This window comes from Denticeps clupeoides, chromosome 9 (assembly GCF_900700375.1).
Source record: "Denticeps clupeoides chromosome 9, fDenClu1.1, whole genome shotgun sequence".
NCBI classification, from domain to species: domain Eukaryota; kingdom Metazoa; phylum Chordata; class Actinopteri; order Clupeiformes; family Denticipitidae; genus Denticeps; species Denticeps clupeoides.
Genome location: NC_041715.1, coordinates 20,573,103 through 20,598,697, shown reverse-complemented (window position 1 = coordinate 20,598,697; position 25,595 = coordinate 20,573,103). Strand labels below are relative to the sequence as shown.

The 25,595-nt window shown below is 40.1% G+C and overlaps 3 protein-coding genes across 5 annotated transcripts; 2 read left to right on the top strand and 1 right to left on the bottom strand.

Moving 5' to 3' along the window:
• esyt3 (extended synaptotagmin-like protein 3) lies at nt 1-13,343 on the top strand. Its single transcript, XM_028992032.1, has 23 exons — nt 1-464; nt 1,356-1,397; nt 1,500-1,634; nt 2,925-3,001; nt 3,090-3,159; nt 3,302-3,391; nt 3,477-3,532; nt 5,042-5,162; nt 5,283-5,459; nt 5,586-5,668; nt 5,833-5,881; nt 6,759-6,848; nt 6,948-7,010; nt 7,111-7,170; nt 8,509-8,580; nt 8,663-8,749; nt 9,038-9,187; nt 10,895-11,262; nt 11,625-11,723; nt 11,846-11,977; nt 12,393-12,498; nt 12,587-12,636; nt 12,726-13,343. Exons 1-23 carry the CDS (start codon nt 150-152, stop codon nt 12,763-12,765), a joined length of 2,532 nt encoding a protein of 843 aa, XP_028847865.1. The 5' UTR covers nt 1-149; the 3' UTR covers nt 12,766-13,343.
• A 204-nt stretch (nt 13,344-13,547) lies between these two features.
• Nucleotides 13,548-18,361, top strand: parp9 (poly(ADP-ribose) polymerase family member 9). 2 transcript variants are annotated; one of them, XM_028992033.1, is made up of 8 exons: nt 13,548-13,589; nt 14,435-15,326; nt 15,478-15,687; nt 15,777-15,992; nt 16,349-16,406; nt 16,522-17,015; nt 17,086-17,245; nt 17,345-18,359. In XM_028992033.1, the coding sequence occupies exons 2-8, from the start codon at nt 14,454-14,456 to the stop codon at nt 17,650-17,652; spliced, it is 2,319 nt and encodes a 772-aa protein (XP_028847866.1). In that variant the 5' UTR covers nt 13,548-13,589; nt 14,435-14,453; the 3' UTR covers nt 17,653-18,359. The 2 variants fall into 2 exon arrangements, with proteins under 2 accessions (XP_028847866.1, XP_028847867.1); XM_028992034.1 differs by lacking the exon at nt 15,478-15,687 and having other exon boundaries at nt 17,345-18,361.
• faima (Fas apoptotic inhibitory molecule a) lies at nt 18,052-21,197 on the bottom strand. Of its 2 annotated transcripts, XM_028992035.1 has the most exons (6): nt 21,082-21,189; nt 20,692-20,855; nt 20,443-20,575; nt 19,771-19,999; nt 19,074-19,123; nt 18,052-18,943 (listed from the first exon to the last, which is right to left on the bottom strand). In XM_028992035.1, exons 3-6 carry the CDS (start codon nt 20,554-20,556, stop codon nt 18,794-18,796), a joined length of 543 nt encoding a protein of 180 aa, XP_028847868.1. In that variant the 5' UTR covers nt 20,557-20,575; nt 20,692-20,855; nt 21,082-21,189; the 3' UTR covers nt 18,052-18,793. The 2 variants fall into 2 exon arrangements, with proteins under 2 accessions (XP_028847868.1, XP_028847869.1); XM_028992036.1 differs by lacking the exon at nt 20,692-20,855 and having other exon boundaries at nt 21,082-21,197.
• Nucleotides 21,198-25,595: the final 4,398 nt, after the last annotated feature.

Genomic DNA, 25,595 nt, shown 5'->3' with positions numbered 1-25,595 from the left:
AAGTGAAGGGCAAATTGACAAGGCGCGGCAGTCGGAGCAATTAAGTTATTCTGGGTGGACATTTTGGAATAAAGCAGCGTGATGCGGCGCTAAAGAAGGAGCGCGGACCTCCCGTTGGTCATCGGATCGAAGTGTCCAGCGCGCATAACATGCAGTCGGCAGAGCCCGCCGGGGCAGACGTCGACCTGGACAAGCCGGGACAGATCAGCGCGAAGGATGTGAACCGCATCCTGATGGAGTTCCTGATCTTCCTCGGCAGGTCGGTGCTGTTCCTGTACCCGGTGTACCTGACGGGTTCCCTCGGGCTGAGCATCAGCTGGGTCCTGCTCATCCTCACCATGTGGACGGTGTGGAAGAACAACCGCAAGTGGAAGGACGCCCGCTTGGACACGGCCGTGGACTTTCTGGAGAATGAGAAGCACGTGATCAATCAGGAATTAAAGAGCCTCAACATGCCAGCATGGGTAGATTTACATCACAACACAGTCAGTGCCTGTACACAAAAGGCAGAAGGTTATGATGTGTGGTCCACCCTACATGACCTGTAACCAGGTCCATTTGTGGTGCCTCATCAACGTTGCAATCAGTTCTTCTGCACGTCATTACTTTTCTTGTTGTTGTCAAAATGGCAGTGTCATTCTAACTTGGAACCATCACAGTTATTTACTTGTCGTGGTAGAAATCACAAGGTCTCGAATGAAAACCCAGCCTACCTGGCCGCATTCCTCTAATGTGAAGCGAGCAGGGTGTGGCCACGGGTTGTGTTGCTTTGGAACAGTCGTGTAAGGGGAGACGCTCCTCATTTCCCAGCCAGTTCCACCCCTCTTCAGGAATACTGGATTAACGCAAGCCACAGGGCTGTAAACTGTAAAAAAAACAAGTGTAATTTGATCATGCAGTTTTATGAATTAAATAAGAACTATAAAACGATTGTTTTTATTACTCTTAATTTTGACCTGGACCCACATAAGAATGAATAACTTCAGGAAAAAACATCAAAAGGTCTATAAAATAATATTTTTTTTATTGGTTTATTTAATTAAAATAATTCATTAAATGATATTTAATCTCATACTTTTTTCCAATTGAATTGGTGAGTTCTCTTAAGGTCTGTCAAAAATAAATAAATAAATCTGTCAGTTGGCCCTTACCTCCATCATTTCTGTAATATTCATTAAAAGCATGCAAATGATGTAGAAATGTGTTTTGTCATAAAATGTTTCAGTGACATCACAAATACTAGTTACATTATCCACAACAATTGTGGCCAAAATTGTAATGGTACATAACTTATTTTATTTTATAGCCAATTAAATGATCTAATATATCAAAATGCTCCCTTTTCCCTGTTTCAGATTAATTTCTCTGAAGTTGAGAAAGCTCAATGGATCAATAAGGTAACATGTGTAACATACATAGACATTTTGCTACAATGTGTATGTATGTTGTTGTTTTTTTGGCTATTTAATGTAACAAGTTGAGATGGTTGTGTTTCTTAGATCCTTCAGCAAGCTTGGCCTTTCTTCGGAATGTACATGGAGAAACTCCTCAAGGAGAACATCCAGGCGTCTGTTAGGAACTCCAGTGTGCACCTAAAGACCTTTACTTTCACCAAGGTCCATTTTGGACAAAAGGTATGATTTACTTTTATTGCAATATGCCAAGCTGGGACTGAATAGCTTAGTTCCAGTTGTGCTCTTATTTCACTTCATTTGAACAGAATAGTGACATGTACTCATGTATGGACAGATAGTGTTCCCTCAGGCATAGTAAGGTTGAAACTGGAAGTTAATAAATGACGAGTAATATGGAAATGATGGAGTGTCTTTCTTCATGGCTTGCCTCATTCAACCTGACACACGGACGCAAACTATTACAAACTGCAGCTAAGATTGGCCAGCACTAAACAGAATAGGACAATTAATACTAGGTGATAAGAAAAGAACACACAGCAAAACACTGGTGATTTGTTAAAAGCCAAAACCTAGAAGAGCACAGAGAGAGAAGCTGCACCTCAGATGCTGCTTCAGGACAAACACCAAAATACTACAGTGTGAAGTGTGCACTAATAAACAGACAGCATTGTTAGTAATCATTTAGTAGTAATAATTTTTCATCAGAAAACCTGAATCAGTCAAGTGGTGGAGCATTGTTAATAATGGTTACAAAGGTTGTAAGTCATTTAAATCAAAGGCTACAGCTGTTGTGTGCTTCCAGGCTTTCATGGTTTTGACCATGTGAGAGTGTATGCATAGAGGTAACATTTTTGTTGAAATATTTTCTTTCAGAAGATGTAAATTGAGAGGAATAGGTATCACAAAATTAAAAGTCTCAATTCTTTATGGTTTTATGAGAACTCTAAGCACTTACAGGGCTCTAGGTGTCTCATATTGTGCTGCTTTAAAGAATATGTCTGGCCTCAAAGTGGCCATGACTGTATGGGCTGAGAATTTGATCTGCCTTCCTAGGTGGACGTTGATTAAGATTGATATGTAGTCCCACATTAATATATACTTTATCTAAATTTGTAAACATGTTGAATATGAATCTATCTTGAGCATTAGGGGTGTTATAAAATCTAAAATACAGCAGTATATTGTGATATTTTACATAGTGATATTGTATCGTTACAGGGACATCAAATATTGATATTTTTGTATACAAATTTAATCCAAAATTCAATTCTGATCCACACAGATTGTATACCCCATCATTTTCAGTAAATTGTAGATTATCTACAATATCGCAATATATCTTGATTAAATCGCATCATGACATAAGTATCGTTATACATATCAGATTGTGAGATCCTTGGCAATACACATCCCTATTGAGCATATTTTGTATTAAGCAATAAAATGTAATTCTGTAAAATGTAAATATAAAAATGTAATTCTGATTCCTCCACTGCATTTGTGTCCTAGGCACCCAGGGTCACAGGGGTGAGAGTCTATACACATGAGGTTGAAAACATGGAGGTTATTTTGGACCTTAACCTAGTGTAAGTCATGGCTTTCTCGTCGTTGAAATGAAAGATACACTGAAATAAATGTAAATGGGTTCTAAGTTTTTGAGGTTCTGTTTCCTAGTTATGAGGGAGACCTACAGATTGATGCTAGCGTGAAGCCACCAATCACAGCAGGTGTCAAAGATATTCAGGTGATCAGAAATGAAGGTGTTCTGAACTTTGCTGATTTTGCTGTTGAATTCATATGCGGTATGAAGTATAAGACTTTTGTGTTTACTCATGTAACTTTATATGGCATGTTTTGGTAGAACTATCAGATTTGTATTATTCCAGATTGAAGGAATGCTACGTGTGATTTTGGATCCTCTGGTTGGTCAGATCCCCTTAGTGGGTGGGATAACCATGTTTTTTATTCGCCGTCCGGTAAGTACTTTGAGCTGAACTTTGCATTGTATTTACTCCAAAACCAAATGAAATTGGTGATTAAAAATATCTATGTGATTTCCAGACCTTTCAGGTGAACTGGACAGGAATGACCAATCTGCTGGACAGTCCTGCACTAAGGTGGGTTTCACGTTTGACTTGGTTGCATACTCTCAGAACTGACTTGACGGCTGTTTAGTCAGTTGTTATGTATTACGTTGTTGGGCATGCGAATGCATTTTGTATTTCACATCTGTCGTACAGTTCCATGCAGCGTTTTGTACATGGGGAGGTGGTGGCCTGGGAAAGGAAGCGAACTCGTAACCGAAGGGTTGCGGGTTCAAATCCTGAACTGACAAGGTAGCACTGAGGTCCAAGGAGAGGACACATTTCATTGTGTCACCGTGTTCTGTGCTATGCTGTGCATCACAACGACAAAAACAATTACTTTCAATTGCTAAAAATTACATGAGTGAGGTGGTACACTGCCAAATGCTGCCAGCAACAGTCATTATCACCTCTTTAACTAGTTTACATTAGTGTTAATATTTTTATCCTAACATGAATATGATCTATTATTGACTATCATCCACTGCCAATTTTTCAGCCAAACACAAAGAAAGTGAGGATGTTAATTTGTATTATATTGAAGATATTAATAATGGCACTGCACCTTAGTTCAAAATAACTATGAATGTTAATGATTCAGCGGTAGGCTCTGGGCATACCACTGGAGGGATCCTGTGTAACACAGTTTAAGAACTTAAGAAGACCTTTTTAATTTTTTTATTTTTTATACTGTTTTTACTATTTAAGCATAATTAAATATTATAAAAACATGGTCAGTACTTCATAACTTTAACAAGCGTCACAGCTTGTGAATGCTTTTCTAACTTAATAGGCATTCAATTCTTATTTTCAGCCATAAATATTCGCAAAATACTTATTCTGCTGGATTCCTGGGCTTTTTTTCAATTTTTATTATGTGGGACTCCTTAAATAAAAGGGCTATGTTAAGCACTGCAGCTACCTCTTGAGGTTCTACATTTTATTTAATTTTTGTATTTATCTGAATTTATTCTTCCCCTTACCAGTTCCCTCTTGCCTCTAGCCACTGGCTGCAACACAAGTTCAAAGCATGATCCACCCACCCCCATAATTAATAGCTTGATAATAAATGGATTCTTTACCTGGAATTTGGGATGTGCAGTACTTGTTTCTGAAATGCATCATGCATCAAGTTCACTTTCAAACTTCAGATGGAGATTTTTCTGTCTAGGGTGCAAGATAACTGTACCGTGTGGAACTTTTGTTCAGCTGTTGCGACACCACAGCTTGTAACTGCTTTCATCTGGTCTTTCCAAATGATTTTGAACCATTGCTCAATAAGATAATTAAGGTCTGGTAACCTTTTGAATAGTGTTTTTTTCTTTTTTCAACCAACTTTTTTCCTTCTTTCCCCTAATAAGCTCATATATTGCATGAAATGCTGAAAAGAGATGTCAGGTTTAACTTTATGCCTATTGGGGATCATTTCATTTTCTGCTATCTTAAATCTTCACAGTGACAATGCAAATACTTCTGCACACCCCTGTATTTAATACATACACTTCACCACCACAACATATTTCACCTCTTTCTGTCCTAAAGACACTTCTCTGAGTCGTCTATAGTGGACATCATCGCATCCATCATGGTCCTGCCCAATCGTCTGTGCATTCCCCTCATAGACCAGGTCAAAGTAGACGAGATGCGGTTCCCTCTCCCCAGAGTGAGCAAAACTTCATTTTCTTATCTGCCGATCTGTTGTAAGATCCAATGTACTCATTTCATCTTATTTAGGGATTTTCCTTGTATGGTATTCTTTATGGCTTTTTTTTGTTTGTTTCAGGGGGTTGTGCGGGTCAGCTTACTGGAGGCCAGAGATCTGGTAGCCAAGGACACTTATATGATGGGACTGGTAAAGGGTAAATCAGACCCTTATGCGATATTGAGAGTGGGAAATAACCAGTTTAAGAGCAAAACAATCAAAGAGAATCTAAATCCACAATGGCATGAAGTTTATGAGGTACGGACTCTGGCCTGGCCAGTCCACACCCTGTACCAATAAAATGTGCCTGCACATATAGAGCTAAAAAAAAATTATCCATGGTCATCGCTCTGAAATCTGAGTTATGTAAGTGTCTGGTTGCAGTTTGTGGTCCATGAGGCTCCGGGACAAGAGCTGGAGGCAGAGGTTTATGATGAGGACAAGGACAGCGATGACTTCTTGGGACGGTAACAAAAAAAAATGTCCATATGCACATTTCCTCTTTCATTTATTATTTCATGTTTACATTGTATGACATAATGCATCCAAACTACATAAAATAAAAGATGCTAAATTGACTACAACAAAGTTGTTTTATAATTATATAATTATAATTATTTTTTTGTTTTAGATTCAGTTTGGATTTTGGGGAGGTGAAACGGGAGAAAAAAATTAACAAGGTATGTAAGAAATCTTTCATTTATTCTTTGTGCTGAATGAAAATTCATGGAACATGGGATGAATTGGGTAACTTTTCATAAAAACTCTTTTCACACTGCACCTTAGTTCAAAATAACTGAATGTTAATGATTCAGTGGTAGGCTCTGGGCATACCACTGATCCTACATAACACAGTTTGAGAACTTAAGATGACAGCTATTAATTTTTTTTACAATTAATAGCTGGAGTATGTTCCAGAAATATTACACATTTGTCACCAATTTTATTACTTAAAATAAGGTTAAGGTAGCGGACTCATAACTGAATGCAGGTTTAATTCTCGAACTGCCAAGGTGCCTTCCTAAATGGATCTTCCTAAAGATGCTATGGACATTATATTCTTACCAGATTCATCCAATCCACACATGCAACAAAATCAAACCATAAATCCATAAATGAAGTTGTATGTAATAAACTGGATTGACACAGGGAAAAGTAATACATCATACTAAAATCTGTGTGGAGAAACTGAGAGTTCATTTGGCTGGTTTGTGGTGAAATAATGTTCTTTCCACTTCTGGATTATGGTCCCAACAGTGCTCACTGGAACCTTCAGTGGTAAATTTTTCTGTAACCAATGCCATCATCAGTTGGGATTGAAGTAGCAAGTAGCTGATATTAATTCGCAATACGTGTCAGAATAAGCTTCTAATTGCTGATGGCATTGCTTTCCATGTATTTTGCACCTTTTTTCAATACTTTTTTCACATCTTAATTTGTGGTTTGGATGGGTTGAACAGTCCATGAACTATAAAGCTGAAACACTGCATTTGTTTGCCTTCCTTTACTGCTTTATGATTTTTAACCATTTCCACAATTAACCCTCCTGTGTTGTAGTGGTTCAAACTTGAGGATATAGAGTCTGGAGAAGTGCATCTAAACCTGCAATGGCTGTCTCTGCAGACAGACACTTCTCTCCTGGTAGAGGTACTGCACTTTGTCCTTATTAACCCATCATGCAGGACAATTCATGGTGCATAAACCTGTCAAGTTTACTTAGCGGTTTCAATGCCACCCACCTTCCAGACACAAGATGGATGTGCTTGTGCCATGCTGGCATTGTATCTGGACAATGCATCCAACCTGCCTGTGAGTACATGTGTTCTGGAGGTATATGAATGCCATGTCATGAAGTTCTCCACCGTGTGATATCTGCCCTGACCACACAGTTTTATTTATTTGGACACAGAAAGACAACAGTGAATTTACCCACAATGACAAGCATGGAAAACACCCAAAAGAAGCCAAGGTAAGTGTCTGGAAGCAGTGAGCATCAATTCATTCTTTTTAACATTGTATGCTAATTCATCAGCAGTTACACTGAATACAACTGGCAGAAAAGGTGGTGTGCCTAAATTTTAGAATGTAGTTGTATCTTCATATGCCCTCCCATTTAATACTTTCTGTAAAAACATCCATTCTATGTGACAAAGAGGCTCGGACACAAGCCCCAGACAGAAATGCAGTTGATGAAGTTTACTAATGTATTGATGAACAAAATTGCCGATTATTGATTACACTGACATGTCTATACAGGCATGAAGCTCAGGCGAGGCTCTTGCTGCCACGCCGCTCAAACAGCAGAAATAGACAGCGTTGTGGGAGTCAGGGATCTTTTACATAGCAAACACTATGTTACTTCATCTTAAACAAATTGGTTGCCTCGGTCTGAACAAGCTGCAGTGCAACAGGAAAATCCTGTTCAGCCAGTGGAGGTGTGGTGTGTGTCTGCATTCTCACACCATTCTTCACCTGCAGAACCAGTTCTTTTCTTCCACAACATGTGCATGGTAGAAAGGTAGCAGCTCTAGCCTCGGGAAGACTTGTTCTCCATTAATCCTAATCGTAAGGAAGTAATCTTGCAACTTTATTTTAGCCGTGAACACCCTCCCACTCACTAAAGTTACATGAATTAGGTCTGCAATTTATTGAGGAAATATGGGATGCAGCTGCTGATTACATTAGATCGACCACTTCATGTGCGCGTCTCGGTCTGATCCAATTCAAAGTTGTACATAGGACCCACCTATCAAAATCATGACTCTCCCCTATATACCAGGATGTGGCTGAAGAGGGTGATAAGTGGCACAGATCTTCATGCAGCCTGACCCACATGTTTTTTTTTTTTGTTTGTTTTTTACCATTTCACACTTTTGTGGTTTGATGGATAGGGCCGGGGTAGGGTGGGTTAGGGGTTCTATTGTATTTTACAGTTTTTGTTTTTATGTGTGTGTTTTTCTATTGTTAAAATTTAACATTACATTTTTTTTTATTTAACAATTTGGGGTTATTTTTGCATAAAACTAGTCCAAAAAGTTACATTTTTTTTTGTAGCAGAACTATAACGACCCCTCAGCAATCCCTTAATTGCCAGGCAGATGTCTTCACCTGATTGGATGTAAATAAATACAAATAATCATACTGTAACTGCCTGTATTGTCTAATTTTATGCATTGAGCAGAGCATTCAACATTTAATATCAAATATACAATATTTAAATCCAGTGGACATCATTTTATACGACCTCAAGGTAATGTCAAAAACCGGCATACATACTAGTCATACTGCACATGTTTTTGCTCAACAGGTGCAAAGGAAGCAGATCAACCCCAGTTCATATGCAGAAATCTCTATTGACCAACAGAGCAAGAAAAGCAAGGTATGATTCTATTATTAATATGCTGCCTTTGCTGAACGATTTCTGTAGGGTTTAATTGTTTTAAATCCTTTAACTGTGGTAGGTGGTGTTTACCTCCAAAGATCCAGTATGGGAGGAGTGCTTCACTTTCTTTGTTCACAGTGTGAACAACCAAGTACTGAAGGTCCAGGTACAACAGAAACTTCATATTCAATTAATTATTAATAACTTAATTTTCAATTATTTGTTTCTGTACTGTGAAGCATTGTAATTTGATTCTTCAGTGACACTGCAAAACTGATTAAAATAATAATATCAATAATAATTATTATTATCTTATTATTGTTCAACCAAATCTAAAAATAATTAATCAGTTTAGTTTATTCATAAACAGACAATAAATGCAATATACTAGGATGCACCAATTGGTCCTGTTTAATGTGGTTATAATGTGCAAAGTGTTGCTTCGTTATCTAAGGTAAAGGTGCATGAGAAGAAAACATTGCTTGGTGTGGTGACGCTGCCCCTGAACCGGCTGCTGAACGCCCCTGACATGACCCTAGACCAGAGCTTCCTCCTGGAGCGTTCGGGAGCCAACAGCCAGCTCAAGATGAAAGCCACTATGAGGGTGATGACATGTTTGGAGCTTTAATGCTTTACATTGCTTGCTTGATATGGTTGCTTGGCTGTTAATTATTGCAGCTGGCAACATGTTATTTAATCTTAACCTTATGCAGTGTATACCTTCTCAAAAGTGTCCAACACATCTTCAAAGCAAAACAAATGTGATCTGAAAGCAATCTTGAATGGCTGTCATCAATGCTCACGTAGTCTTTGGAGAAAATGTTTAGTAACAAAAAAAAATCCTGGGACTACACAGCTGAATACACATATTAAAGTCACTTTAGTTATGCCATTTGTTAAACTGGAATTGATTACAAATACTGGAAAATGTAGCCTTGGGAAAGGTCATGTGATCTGATTCCAAATTGCATTAAGCAACACACCCATCATGCCCCTATTGTGCTGGCCTGTAGAGGAAGTTTTATGATCTCTGCCATTGGTCAGGTATACAGGCCAAATTTTTAAGTGAAAGTGAAGTGATTGTCATTGTGAAAGCACAGCACACGGCCACACAAATGTGTCCTCTGCTTTTAACCATCACCGTTAGTGAGCAGTGGGCAGCCATGACAGGCGCCCGGGGAGCAGTGTGTGGGGACGGGGCTTTTGCTTATGCTTTGTTCCTGTGATTTAACCTACAACAGGAAACGACCGGGAAAAATCGCACATTGTAAATGCGGGGGAGGCTTAGAGGAGCAGAAAATCTGTCTTCAAAGTCTTAGCAACTGGTGAGATAATTAACAACTACAATATATATGTATTTTTTACAATGGGGGACTAGTCCATTCTTCTTCTCACAGTTTCAGTATTGTGGAGAAGTGCTTCTTTCTTGTTCCCACAAGCACCACTGTCTGTTACTTAGAGCCGACTGGAGGACTCAGACACAAAGTAAAGCTTATTCACTCTCCACCCCAACAGCTCACAAAAGGAAAGTTAAAGGTCCCCTAACTGTTTTTTTTTTTTTGCTTTTATATCAGTCCCCTAATACTGTATCTAAAATCTTTTTCCAAAATTCAGCCTTGGTGCAGAATAACAGGCTCTCCATCCAGTCCCACAATGCGATTTCCCAGGACGCACCGTTTTAGTGTAGCTTTAAATGCTAATGAGGCAGGACGAGGAGGCCTATAGAAGCTGAGCGGGAATTCACAGAAATGCGTCCGATGCTGCGAAATGTGATGTATTTCCGTGTGACCAAAACAAATAAATGAATGAATACCTGTATCTTAAAATCCTCTTCTGTTCAGTGCAGATCTCGCAACACTGCCCCTTTAAAATTACGCAGGTACTGCATTTGTATACATATACATGCAGTACTTGTATGTGCACAAAAACCAACCTAAACTGTAGTATTTGAAAACATCACATGTATGTAATGCAATGATAATCGTAATCTAATTGAATGGTGACACCAGTTAAGGTTCACACCTCTGTTTTGTTCTTATGTTATTATGCTAAATGCATTTTGAACAAAGACTTGAAGAGGTAGTTAAGGAATTGGTTAAGGAAGTGGCCCCATAATCAGAAGGTTGCCGGTTCAAATCCCGATCCGTCAAGGTGCCACTGAGCAAAGCACACACTGCTCCCCAGGCGCCTGTCATGGCTGCCCACTGCTCACTAACGGTGATGGTGATGCACCGTGTGCTGTGCTGCTGTGTATCACAATGACAATCACTTCACTTTGTTGCATCCTCAATTTTATTTCTGCTTATTCAAGATCCTTAAGCCAGAGAAACCAGAGACAAAAGTCCTCAGTAAACCACCCTCGAAGACTGAAGCAAAACCCCAAGCTCAGGCCCAGAAGGAGCAGTCTCAGCCCATATTGCAGTCTCAGCCACAGCGGCAACAGTCCCAAGTTTCACAGCCTGATCTGACATCCACAATGCCGAACCAAGCCAGCTCGTCCAGTGAGCCCCAGACCAAATACACTCCTCATCGACGTGGCTCACTTTTGGCTTTTGATGGGCAGCAGACAGCACCATCCACCCCCAATCAGCTGAGACGATACGATTCCCAAAGCCTCTTATCTGAGAATGCCATTGCTCACTCTCGCTTGGACTTGACTAATGGACTTCCCTACCCAGAGTGAGTGTGGTTATTCTATTCTAAATCTACAAAATGCCATTGAAACTGTTATTCAAATTCACGACTAGATTGTTTGTACCCGTATAAATCAGTTGGGTTGACTAGTCATTTGGTTGTTTTCCTCCAAGCAGAAGGCGCAAACCTTCAGTCACAAAACAACTGCAATCTTCCAATGTTACAATTTATAATATAGGTTTATATATTATGTCAGATTATTTTTTAATTTACTATCTTACTTTGGCTTGGTTAAATGCTAATTACAGTTTCAGTGAAATTACAGTGAAATCTTCTGATCCATTAAAAAATATAATTCTGAATTTGACCATCTTAAATGTTAGCTGTGCTCTTAACTAATCTTGCAGGGCCATTATTAACCACAAGGGCAGCTTTGGGGCGATCAGTCTGACTGTGCGATATGCAAATTTAAGGAACAAGCTTGTTGTTGTGGTCAACTCCTGCAGGTGAGGCACAAAAATCTGTCTTTATTGCATTTCCAGTTAAGTGAAATGTGCGATAGACTGAGAAAAAATGTGTGTCTATCAATCCAAAATGTTTTTCACTCTGCCTGGTCTCTCTTCTTCAGAAACCTCTTCCCATGTAGTGAGAATGGCACAGATTCCTATGTACGCCTTTACCTGCTGCCTGACCAGACCTGGAGGCATCGATTGAGAACGCAAGTCAAGAAGAAGACGGTGAACCCCAGCTTTGATGAGAAGTAAGTGCCTTTGTGCTCTTTGGGCAGCAGAGTTTTCTGCTGTGCTTTGAAACTCCCTCTCCTTGACAGGATTTCTGCACACTAAACTTAAATAGAGATGCACATCCGATTTGAACGAGGTCCCATACTAATTTCTTGGACCCCAAAGCTCAGAATTTCAAGAAATGCTACTGGCAAAACCAATACGGCACACAATATGTTAAATAAGGTGTTGTTCAGACCTTATTTTTAATGTTTTATGGTATGTGTTCCAAGCAACTTGAGTAGCCTAATGCCAGTTCATATGGTCTGGTAGTTTTTTTACAATCCTCTACTATTAAATGAGCTCACTCACTTTTACATATGCAAATGCGTAAAAATTTGAATTATTTTTATTTTTAGCCACTTTTTAATGGCATGGAAACACTTTCCCCAGATTTGAATTTACTGTGCCCATTGAGGATGCCAAGACCAGAAAATTGGACGTGTCTGTTAAGAACAATCGGATGTTCCACACAAGAGAGCGTAAAGATATCGGAATGGTAGGAATACAAGATCTAATTCCATTTCAGAAATTCCTTCAGAAACTCAGAAAATTCTGAAACTTTCTTTGTCTTCTTTCTATGACAGGTTCTGGTTGATTTATCCCAAGTGGAACTAGCCAAGGGTTTAACAGAATGGTAAGCAAAGCCGCTTTTACAGGCAGACTGAAGGGAAAAAAAACGTATCATTAGCTCTGACCATCAACACGAACTCTTTCCCTGAATAGGTTTGAACTCACCCTTCCTGGCCTGAAGAAAACCAGCTAGAAGAATCGGAGTGCTGCCGTGTGGTCAGTCACACAAGAATGTAGAAGCACACAAATACTGAAGGAGAAATCGCTGCATCTTCATAACGCTCTTAACACAAAACCGTCATATTTTCCTGGGATGAGCTCTGTGCGTCGTCTCTGCAGATAAGGTCAAAACTAGTTTATTTCCGAAATTCTAAAGTCAAATAAATACTACAATAGCATTTTAAATGTTATAGACGTGAGTCTAAACCTTTCAAATCTCTGTTGTTTCTCTGCATATGATTTTGATGTTGTTTTTTTATACCAAATGTCTTCAAAGACATCTTCCAAGTGATCTTTAGGAACCTCTAGGTTTAATGAATAAGCGCTACTGCACTAAACTGTTTTCTTGTCTGTGGCAGAAGGATTGTTGTACAGTTTTCAGTGGGTTTGATATTTATTGCAGGGCCATTTCCTACTTTAAATATTTGATGTTCATGCATGTACTGTAATGCACCACAGCCTTTTACAGTGTGATAGAACTGTATTTTATAGCTGTATGTACTGTATGTATTTTCTGTTGTTTCTCCATTGAAAGCAAGTATCTAGATAAAACATGTGTGAGTGTTTTTTTCTTAAATTTCGTTCATCAAAATGATGGGAAGGGGAAAGTCTCTTTCAACAGATTACGAACCTGTCTCATTATTGCAAGTTTGCGTTTTATTCATCATAATAAAGGGAGGAGCTTTTGTTCCTGGCCGTGTTACTCGACCTTGCTGACGTAGCCGGAAGTTGCTAAAGTTCTTTTAGTTTCGATTCTGAAAAAGCGAGCTTTCACAGTCACTTGACAAGACAACTCGGGTAAGCGGACATCATTTGAAACAGCTTTTTTTTCTGGATTCGACAAAACGTCGCCGATATTAATGTAAAAACTGATTCGGTTATTATTGATCAATGGTATGGTTCGTTTGTAAAATAAAAAAAATATTTTCCTTAAAAAACAACCTAGTCCAATTTACCGCGACCTTTGACCTTTCGGGTTGACTATGTCGCCTAAATGCATTTAAACGTCACCCATACACCGATTAGATGATCCGTGGTTAAAATCAGTTCACTTTTTTACTCGCGTTTTAAGGCTGTATACAGTCAGTATAAATGACTGGTTTCGGCTGAAGTACGGAATTGTCCGTTCCACCTTAAATGCTGCTCAGCAGGGTTCAGTACCCATATTGCGCCTGCAGGGGGGGGGTCGTTCAGCGAGAAAATCACAGCAAATTTATGAAACACAGCACATCGGTGACACAACGTGTTACACAGAAATTTCCCCTCAGTGAGCAGTGGGCAGCAGTGTGGGGACAGTGTCTTTGCTCAGTGGTACCTTGACAGGGACCTTGAACCAGCAACCTTCTGATTATGGGTCTTGCTTCCTTGCCCACTAGGCCAACCACTGTCCAGTCAAAAAAGTTTAATTGAAGGGCATGACAGTGGGCTCTTCGGCACATACTGTTCTATACACTGGGTCATGATGTTCGGTGAACCATTCAGGCAGTTTAATTGAATTGTATGTAAATATAACTGCCTTGATTATAGTAATACAGGAAGAAATTACTATAATGAAACAGATTTTCAGATTGTGCTGTAAAATACAGAAACATAAATTCATAGTAAGTGTGACCAAGATTGTGTGGTTATAACTGTTCTTGCAGGTGTGCAGACTTCACAGCTATGAATGAACAGGAAATTCTCCCAGTCGCGGTGGACAAGGCACACATCGTACAGGAAAGTTGGCCTGCTTTGTCTGAAATTTTACAGACCAAGTTTGACTGCATTGCTGTGGCACATGGGCTGAATGACATTTCCAGGGCAAGAGAGTGGAGCACATCCAGGAAACCTGTCAGTCCTGAAAAAAAGTATGTAAAGCGTCATAAGAACGTCCTGGTGTCAGTCTGGAAAGATGACCTGACAACCCATCGTGTAGATGCGGTGGTCAACGCTGCGAACGAAGGCCTTCAACATTTTGGGGGCCTTGCATTGGCATTAAGTGAGGCTGGAGGGCCACAGATCCAGATGAAGTGTAATGAAATCATTCAAAGTAAAGGGCTGGTGAAGACTGGAGATTGTGTTGTCACCCAAGCAGGATCCCTTCCTTGCAACTACATTATTCATGCAGTAGGACCCCATGTGCCAAAAAATCACACAAATAAAGATGTCGAAAAGGTGGCACCTTTACTTACAAAAGCAGTGAATAACATATTAAAGTGCACTGAGGAAAAGGATCTGCGGTCTGTTGCAATCCCAGCACTGAGCTCGGGACTCTTTAACTTCCCTCTGCGAAAGTGTGCAGAAGTCATTGTTTGTGCTGTGGAAAGGTATCCGTTTGCCAGAAGGCAGCCAGTGGAGGTTCGCTTGGTGAACAATGATGACCCTTCAGTTGATGCGATGCTGCGGCAATGCACAGACATCTTTGGACCTTCTGACCCTACCGCAGCGGTGACATCAACAAAAAGTGACAGACGCACAGCTGAAGTGCCTGTGAGCTCTGTGCAGATAGGAAGTGTTACATTGCACCTGAAAAAAGGACACATTGAGGAAGAGAAGGTACGGTGCAGTTTCTGGCTTTGCCTTGTCTAATATTTAATACAAATCATACAGATACTTTAATATAAAATACATACAAATAATTTCTTTTAAATTATTTTTGGAAATTACACTGTTCAGAAGTTTAGGGTGTGTTTTTTTTCCCAAACAGGTAGATGTCCTAGTCAACACAATTTCACCTGACCTTCGGTTAGATTACGGAGAAGTTTCAAAAGCTCTTTTAAATAAAGCTGGACATAAAATCCAACACGAAGTTCGTAGTCATATTAATCCAACTTTTGGTGATGTCCTGGAAACTAGAGGCTTTAACCTGAATTGCTCATTTGTGTATCACACTATATGCAAGTCCAATGACTTTGAGGTTGGAACATAAGAAATACACATTTTAAAATGCCTTGAGTTGGACATTTCCAGATACATAACATTTGCACTGGCTATTGTGTGTCGTAGATGGTTTACAAGCTGGTTGAAGAATGCTTGAGAATGGCTGCAGACAGAAGGGTTTCATCCATTTCCTTTCCTGCAATTGGAACCGGCAATCTGGGCATTGACAAGGGACAGGTTGCCAGAGCCATGACACGTGCAGCAGTGCAGTTTGCTCAGGCCACTCAGAAGAAAATGGACATCTATTTAGTCATCTTTCCAAGAGACAGTGACACGCTGAAGGTGAGGTACAAAAGGAGCAAAAATATCATTTCTGTATGTACAGTACTTCCAATGTTTCTGTTTGGCTGTTAGAACATGGAACTGCTTTCATTGGGGCAGTGGTGGCCTAGCGGGACCTGTAATCTGAAGGTTGCCGGTTCAAATTCTGAGCCGTCAAGGTGCCACTGAGGAGAGACTGAACAAAGCACCGTCCCCACACACTGCTCCCCAGGGGCTTTTCACGGCTGCCCACTGCTCACCAAGGGTGATGGTTAAAAGCAGAGGACACATTTCGGTGTCACCATGTGCTGTGCTGCAGTGTTTCACAATGACAATCACTTCACTTTCAGTTTATTGTAATTGCACTTCTTTTACAGGCGTTTGACAAGGAACTACATTCCATTAAGCTCCACGTACACAACGCGACACATGAATGTATGTATATATCAATGAAATGTATGGATATTAATTGTCCTTTGAGAATAAATTGTTGCTTTGAGTTATGTGACATGAAGACCGGTCTGCCTACATGACCTTTTCTTTTTTCCAGACGTTGGTTTTGGTCATGCTAGCCAACCGAAACCGTGCATTGAGCTCAGAGCCTCATGTAAACAGGCGGTTAAAGAAGCCCAGAAGTTCATATACAAGATATTGAACCCTGATAGGTTCAATGGAGCTCATGTGCTTACAATAAAAAACAATCATATCATGCACTTTGGTCAGAGGGCTCATGAAAACCTGATGTCTGTCGAAGAAATACACAACGTGAAGATGCGGGAGTTCTTCCAAAAGGGCCAGTCCGGCATTACCATTAGAGGGTCTGCAGACAGTGTCAGCATTGCGGGGCTGGAGGTGGAGGCCTTGTGCTGTAAGATGCAGAACGAATCTGCTCAAGAAAATGAAAGATCCATGCTACAGACCTTGAGAGATTTGGGCAACAACGTGACTCTTGACCCTCCCATTAACGATTTTAAAAGGATCCCTGAACAAATAGACTCTGCAAAATGTATTTGTTTTAAACAAAGTGGCTTGAATATAGAGAAGGTAAGTTTAACATTTAACCTCATTAATGAATTTGTTTGTGTGAATGCCTATGATGTTAACTTGTCATCAGGCAGAGAGGGTGGAGAATGTCGCCTTGGCGATTCTTTTTGACCTGAGGAGACGTCTCTCAGACGGTGCAGAGTGTAACACTCTATACCAACGTGTACCAGCACAGTTCTGCAGCCTGGTCTGTAAAGTGGGCGTTCAGAGGGACTATGCTCCTCCTCGAGGTAAAGGTGTCATATACAAATAAATTATTACTGGAGCAATTTATATATTATGCCGAAATGGGCCTAAAGCTAATTCAACCATGTTCCCTCTGCTCTTAGATCAGCTCTTAGGGGAGGGCATATATTTCACAGGCAGTGTGGAAGAGACCATGAAGTTGTGGGAAGACACGGATGACGAGTACGTTTACATCCTTGAAGCGAAGGTGTTTACGGGGAAGTCGGTGCCCGGATCACCAGGGCTTATTGTGCCTCCTCAGTGTGGACCTGACCCCTTTGTGCTATATGATAGTCTAAAAGGGGGTAAAGATACCCATGTGATCTTCAACACCCACCAGGCTCTGCCTACATGCTTGTACACATGTAAAAGACTGCAAGGGTCCAAATATGAATCTCTCCATTTAAGATAGAATGTCATGATAATAGTGAGGCTTACAACGTATGTTCTTGGTTCCGTGACATTTAGTAGGTCAATCATGTTATGTTGTAATGATGGCACCATTGCATTCTTTTTACTTTTTCTTTAGTTTAGTGGGCTTTTGGTCCTTTTGGCATTATTAATCCATAGCCTGTAACCAGACACTGAAAGGTTTTCTAGTAGTAAGCATGGGCCTATATGGTGTGTGAAAATTAATTTAACCAACATTTGATTCAGGGTTTATTGCTTTTTTTATATCATTTTTTTTTATTCAGTACTCTGTCATTGCTGTTTTTGCTCAAAAAACATCATGCTTTACAGTTTATGCCTATTGCACATAAAATGACATGTTATTTCTCAAATATATGTATTGAAAATAGAAAAAAGAAAATAATAATAGAGTTCATTTTATTATACACTGTTACAACTTAACTGGCTAACAGTACAAATAGAAAATTGGGTATTTTATATCAAAATAAATAACATTTGGGAACAATGGTTTTTAAAAAAAAATTCTGACTCTGTATTACAGCTTAATGATGTACTGAAAATATAGAATTAACAATAATTTCTCTATTCTAAATTGAGCAGGTATCTATGAGGCGCCCCCTAGACCATATAGCAAGAAAAGCTTGCACATACACCACTTTGCACACATAGTTCTTCTGCCGCACTTGCAACATAAGAATGTCACTTAAAAAAAAAATGTCACACAATAAACTGTAAAAACAGTGTTTTACTACTGACTTAGAGATTTTAAATAATTCTGTAACCTTCACTTTAAGATGGTAATTAAATTGACAACCCAGACACACCGCACAAACTGACACACCGGGACAAAATTCTCAGGCTGGCACTTTGTAATGATTGCAATTCACAGGCCATTGATTTGAACCTGGCTGGGGTGCACTTGTCACAAAAGTGGAAAAAGGAGAAAGAACAGCACTTCTAAAAGCTATTAGCTTGAACACTCCATGTACACTAATTAAATGTGCACTAGATGTGCTGTTTTACCTCATCATTGATGCAATTAGGGAAAAAAACCCAATCATATACTTTCTGTTCGTCTTGAGGCCATTTTCTTTCTTCTCTGTGATCTGGCAGATAAGAGTAACCTTGCAAAATGATACATTTCACTCTGAAATCTCAGCCACTTCAGTTCCGTCAACCATAAGCAAGTGGATGATGCCATCTCTTCTCTTCCCACTGCTCACTGCTTTGACACAGCAGTCGTGGTCACCCAAAGTAAAGTGTGTCTCAGTGCCATCATCCACAAACTCACCCTAAGGGAAGTGGCAAGAAATCATTGTAAAAAAATATATAGCGACAATCATTACGCTGTGCTGTCACTGGAATAACACAAAATAACATTTATAAAAAAAAAAAAGACTTGATACATTGGCAGATACTTACTGCGGTTTCCATCTTCTGGCCATTACACCATATATCCATGGTGTCCTTCTCTGTGAAATAACAAGTTGAATTATTACATTTTAATTTAATAAGAAGCTTTCAGTGATAGATTAGTTCTGTGACTACAGCATGCAGCTTTGGGAGCTTTTGGGCAGTGCTGATTTTTGCCACTGACTAGATTTATCTTAGGAACTCACTAAATAAAATGAATCAAGTAACTGTAAAATAATCAATAAAATCTGCCTATCCTAGTAATGCAGGGACTCTAAACATTGTAATAATGGTTCTTCAGTTATTCGCATCTCAGTAAAGGCATTCTACGTATTCCTAAAAGCCAAAATGAATGGAAGACTACTCCTACTGTTGAGCACACAGAATAACCAGTAATTTTATGCTAAAGCATAATTGGGGGTGTTAAATCACAAAATACAAATACTCTGAAGCAGCCCTTTCGTGCTATATCTGTTTATTTCTGTAAATGGAAGAGAACAAAAATGTATTATTATTATTATTAGTATCATGCATTTAAAAAAAATGCATTTAAAAAAAAGTTAGGTTACACTGTCCAAGGACTGAGCAGTATCTTACAGAGAGCTACATCCTCAAAGTTGAAGGGAAATGGCTGTACACTATATAAGAAGATTAAGAGATCACAAAGCCTTAACCCGTCACACAGTCACATAATGAAGTGTCTCACCCAGGACAACTCTGCAGTCAATTCCATCCAGGTTGAGTAGCCAGGTGCTGGTTACTTTGGACCGGTTCTCCATGTACTTCTTCAGACTTTTCCCATTGATCTCTAAAGTGTATTCATAGGCAAATCCACTGACTGCGTCAATGTTAATGGTGGCCTTGGCGTCTGTTGTTCCCACAACAAATGTCTCTTTCCCCACCAGTTTGAACATCCAGTCCCTTCTTATGACTTCCTGTAAGAGGTGGAGCCCACACATTACAATTAGACCTGACTAATAAAATGCTGCTAAATGCATGGTTTTCTATCTGGAGCTCCATGAACATTGCCTAATCAACAATTATCCTAATGGCTGGACTCTGTCTGGTATTCCTTCAGGGACCGTGCAGAAAGGGAGCAGGAAAAAAAAGAGCCAATTTTAACTAATACTGATGGAAAACTGCCCAATCTGTGCACAACACAACCAGTTTTCATTATTACAGCATTTCAGTATTTACATTTATGGTGTTTATCAGACGGCCTTATCCAGAGCGCCTAACAATCAGTAGTGACGGGGACAGTCCCCCTGGAGAGTGTCTTGATCGGGACACGGTGGTGGTAAGTGGGGATTGAACCTGGCTCGAGTGTGTTACCCACTAGGCTACTACCCCCCTATGCCACCCTCATGCCACCGCTCACCTTGCCATCGACAGAGATGACCCGCTTCCCCGTGGTGGTGCCGTGCTCGAACTCGATTCTGTGCACCCCATCGCTCAGAGCCACCTCCCACACGCCCACCAGGTCCCCCGACATCCCGTGCTGACCTGCAGGGCTGCGTGGGAGCGGAAAGACATTAAATGGCGCCGCAGCCGAGAAGCACGTCACGTCCGAGAAGCACGCAAAGGTAAAGTGGCTCGTCTAGCAGTATTCAGCCGGCGCGCTACTTACTCCTGCGCTCGATGTTTGGACGCGTAGCAGCGAGCTGCGGGCTACAGCTACAACTCCGGGTTGTTATGGAAACGCAGCCAGCTCCTCCCTCGACCTGGAAGCGCTTCGGCAAAATGCCGTTTCTCACGCTATTTACAGTCTTTCCATTGGGGAAATGTATTTTTCTGAAACAGGAATGTATGTCTGATATTTGAAAAAAAAAAAAATACATTTTGAGTATTCCTACATCCCACCCAGTCCCACTGGCGGAACTACGCATTTACTCCCGTAAGCGCCCCAATTCAACGTGATGACGTGTCTGTCTACGTGCTACCCAAGCTCTCAAGGGAGGTTGGGTCAAGCTCTTAAACGGGAGCCTGGTAGCCGTGGTGAGCAGTGTGGGAACAGTACCGTTGCTCCTCGGTACCTCAGCGGCGACCTGGCGGACTCGGGATTCGAACCCACGACCTCTCGATTCCTTATCCGCTTCCTTACAGGGATCACTTCCTTATCCGCTAGGCCACCACTGCCCACGATTGGTTAGTCATTTGAAGTCTGTATATGAACGTTACAAGCTATCCCGCCCACTCATTCTTGATTGGACAGAAGCTACCCTCTCTCACATCCTGATTGGTTCACCGTTTTATCCACCTTTCCCCCGCGTTTTAGTGAAGGTTGGTGATTCTTTCGCGGAACACTTTTATTTTTCATCATTTACTGTCATATAAAGTACATTTAATTTACAGACATACATTTTTTATGGACTTTGATATTCTTCTGACTATAATACTTTGCTTTATTTCTTCTAATGTTGATGATTTAACGCTGATCGTCCAACTTGCTTTGACAATGAAGTCCGTATATGAAAAAAAGTTACAGGCTGTCCCGCCCACTCTTTCTTGATTGGTCAGAAGCTACGCTCTCTCACATCCTGATTGGTTTTACTGTCATTTAAAGTACATTTAATTTACAGACATACATTTTTATGGACTTTGATATTCTTCTGACTACAATACTTTGCTTAATTTTTTTCTAACGCTGATCATCCAACTTGCTTTGTCAATGATTAGTTACACGTCATATCTCACTTCTAATTCGTTGTGTAATAACATTCACTATATTATAAGGATTTTCATTAGACCCAGTACTTAAGAAAACGTTTGATTGTATTACAGGACACCAACTGGACGCCCTGCAGTTTTTACTACTGGAAGAGACAGTGAACATGGAGCTTCAATATATCCTGCAACAGATAAACCTACATGAATTTATTACTTATATATATATATAAACACTAGATGCCGTATTCAGCCTCTCAGCATGTGTCAATAATGCCGGCCATATTTAAACGGGCTCCCACGCTCATTCAGCCGCACTTCTCTGGCGGTAGAGCGAACATGCTGGACTTTTACGATGGATCAAGGCATAACATTTCATTAGTAAGGTTTTATTTTATCATCCTGCAGGTTACAAAATGTTGTGTTTGACAAATAACGTTATTCATGTTACAGACCAGAGCACCCGCCTTCCAGCCCCACCACAGAGGAAAGGCCCGGATCTGTACTGACACCTGTATATATTGCATAGTGACTTTATTATCTATTTTCCTTGATAAATCTATTCAAGATGCCCCTGTGTATGGACCTGAAATGTCCATAGTGATTTTTTCCAAATAAGCAGCTAAATGGATTTTCATCTTTAGTAATATATATAAAAAGTAAAGTACTAAAAGTAGTAAAAACGAAATGCATTGTAATACAGTTAATTGTAATAAATGCATAGTATACAGTTAATTGTTTATAGTTCTCTACAAATCCATACAAATGCCTGTTGCTTTGGATAAAACCGTAACTATAAACGCATGAGGGCAGCAGTGATAAGGAAGCGGGACGGTAATCGGAAGGAAGTCGGTTTGAAACCCGTATCACCACACACAGATCTCCCCGGGCGCCTTTCATGGCTGCCCACTGCACAAAAAGGTGACGGGTTCAATGTAGAGAACGCATTTCGTTTTGCTGCGCTTCACAATGACAATCACTTCACTTAAAAAAAAGAGTGGTAACAGTACAGGACGGATCAGGGAGCATTGCTGGCCTCTTTTGTTGTATTTGCATTGCTCTGCATGTAGTTGGAGTGTATTTTAAGTTTTTTATACATGTAGGTCACATTTTGAACATAAAATTATGCTTGATTTTCAAAAAATGCTTCTCTGTAAATGTATTCTCGGCACGGTTGTAAATACATGTCTGATATTTGAAACGAACCAAGACAATAAAAATCGCTTGTGAAATGTGGCAGTTTATGGTCCTTCTGAATGCCACTTTAGCCCTGATAGACATTCATTTGTTTAAAAAAAGAGCGCTATCCTGTGTCAAGATGGCGACCCAACTGACTCGTTCTGTCCCATAGACGACCATATTGAACGCGACATCTAGTGTATACATCTACGTTCTGTTCATGTGTATACTTACTTTGGTTGTGTTGAATTGGCCTCGTCTTGCAAATATTGTACAGTCCATGTACCCCCTGGTGGGTCTTGTTGGTCTGATCAACCAACCTGTTCTTTTCAGTTTACTCTATTGGCCAGAACGTAGTTATTCTTACTTATGTTTTTTTTTTCTTTTTGTTTTCATGAGGATTCAAACACATTCAACCATGTGTGATGAACAAGTCCCCAAATGCTGTGCTGGTGACAAACGTTCCCCCAGCCTATTGTGGATGCATAACTGCTCTGTGTGACGGGAGGAGACCCACCTGCCAATATCTGAGTTATCATATCTGGATAACTTGAGTATCCCACAAAATTGGAAGAAGTGGTTTATATACAGCTGAAACCAGAAGTTAACACCTACTGTATAAAAAACACACAACATTTTTTTTCCCCACAGTCTAACATGAAATCAGACAAAACTTTTCTTGCTTTAGGTCAGTTAGGATTACCAAAATCATTTATAATGTGTTGTGAATTTTTCCTTAGAGGCCAGGTGACGTTTTTGGATATCTTGAAGAAGATTCTCTTTATTCATATTCTCGCTGCTCGGCACTGCAATCATCAAAAAGTCGTCTAAGACAAGGATACATCGTACTTTCTATACATTTAGGGGTGGCGCTTCGACCTAGAGATCAAGCACCTGGGTGACGACCCAAAACAAAGCATGCAAATGAACCACTGACACCAGGTCTAATAAAATCATCAATCCAATCAATCATTTATCTGATGTCATCACAATTACCTTAAATGCAATATTCAATGTACTGTACCTTTTCATACGCTGCTTTGTCAGCACAGTAAATCATCATATTTTGATCAGGTTCTTACTTTGGGAGTGTTTTAGGATTTGCAGGTGTGTTTAGGATTATTGTACAATTAAAAGACACAAACTTTTATTTCCTGGCTGATGTGTTGAGATGACATCAACCCCTATACAAAGTTGTCATGGTGTTCTCAGGCTTTCAAGATTACCCCTTTGTTCCCTCCGTGTAACAATGGTCATTATGGCCGAAAAGTTCATTTTTAGTTTCATCCGACCACAGGACATGTCTCCAGAAATTGCTGTCTTTGTCCCTGTGTGTATTTTAGAAGCCCCGTAATCAGACGGTTGCCGGTTTGAATCCCGATCCTCCAAGGTATCGCTAGCAAAGCACCGTCCACACACTACTTCCCGGGCGCCTTTCATGGCTGCCCACTGCTCACCAAGGGTGACGGGTTAAATGCAGAGGACCCATTTCGTTGCACATTGACATTCATTTCAAATTGAGACCCAGGAGCAATATGCTTGTATTGTGTCTGGGTGTGTCTTTTTACTGGACTCACCTTTTTCCCCATTATGGAAATAGCGCACATACATGGCACTATGTGATATGATTTGCACAGCATTTTTGGCAACATCACCGAATCAACTCCTAGGTGGAAAGGTTGCCCAACTGAACTAATGGGAAAGCCAAAAAAAAAAAAAAAAAAACGGGCATTGAATTTGATTAGCATTTTACTGTCAGAGTCTGCAGGGTGATTTTAGTAAATCCTTTGGCGATACTGGGGGAGTGCAGAGTTGCTGCCATTTAAATGGTTTAAACACATTACACATGTACAGACCTATGCATTCAGCAAATAATAATGTTTCATTTACAGGGCTCTTAGGTGCACACAAAACCTACTTTTTTAATGGTGCGATCAGCCATAGGGGGGGGGGGTCTGGCTGAAAGTGGCCTCTTATGAAGCACGTTCTCTAAAACAGTGGTGTAAAATATGCAATATAATATAAGACATTTAACAATAAATGGCGTTGAAATCCACTACTGCAATTAAGCATGTAGGATGCCCATGACTTCTGACAGGTCATGGTAGGTGGTACCGGTGGTACCAAGTATTCGATGGGGGGTGAGTAACATTAACAGGTGATTAAACAAACTATTATTTTGCTGGGAAATGAATAAAGAAAATCAACACGTTATTAATTCAAGACCATTAATATATATATATACACACACACACACACACACACACATACATACATATATATTAATATATATGTTTATTATTTGGAATATGTTATTATATTGAGGGGGGGTGATATTGGCTGTATCTGTATATTCGCGGCTGTCATTTAATTACATGAGCGGCACAGTTCTTTAACCAAGCTAAGAGTTTGGTTTTTTACAGCGTGATTTCTCTTCCGTACGTTCCCTGTTAGCAGAGTCCACACAAGTTTCCAGTTCAGGCCCCCGCTTTTTGGGCTGTTCCCATATCCACCGCTAGATGGCGCGGCATCAACGCAAATAAAATAATGCAGGGTGTGTCACATGTGCCTGAAAGCCAAAATGAATGGAAGACTACTCCTACTGTTGAGCACACAGAATAACCAGTAATTGTATGCTAAAGCATAATTGGGGGTGTTAAATAACAAAATACAAATACTCTGAAGCAA

Bases quoted from the DNA above. Each gene is read 5' to 3' on its own strand.
- esyt3 (XM_028992032.1), top strand. From the start codon at position 150: ATGCAGTCGGCAGAGCCCGCCGGGGCAGACGTCGACCTGGACAAGCCG. The intron at 5,669-5,832 runs GTAACAAAAAAA...TTTTTGTTTTAG, and splicing joins AGCGATGACTTCTTGGGACG to ATTCAGTTTGGATTTTGGGG. The intron at 9,188-10,894 runs GTGATGACATGT...TGCTTATTCAAG, and splicing joins AGATGAAAGCCACTATGAGG to ATCCTTAAGCCAGAGAAACC.
- parp9 (XM_028992033.1), top strand. From the start codon at position 14,454: ATGAATGAACAGGAAATTCTCCCAGTCGCGGTGGACAAGGCACACATC. The intron at 15,993-16,348 runs GTGAGGTACAAA...CTTCTTTTACAG, and splicing joins GAGACAGTGACACGCTGAAG to GCGTTTGACAAGGAACTACA. The intron at 17,246-17,344 runs GTAAAGGTGTCA...CTCTGCTCTTAG, and splicing joins GGACTATGCTCCTCCTCGAG to ATCAGCTCTTAGGGGAGGGC.
- faima (XM_028992036.1), bottom strand. From the start codon at position 20,556: ATGTCGGGGGACCTGGTGGGCGTGTGGGAGGTGGCTCTGAGCGATGGG. The intron at 20,000-20,442 runs GTGAGCGGTGGC...CACCTCTTACAG, and splicing joins TCATCTCTGTCGATGGCAAG to GAAGTCATAAGAAGGGACTG. The intron at 19,124-19,770 runs GTGAGACACTTC...GTTATTTCACAG, and splicing joins TGACTGCAGAGTTGTCCTGG to AGAAGGACACCATGGATATA.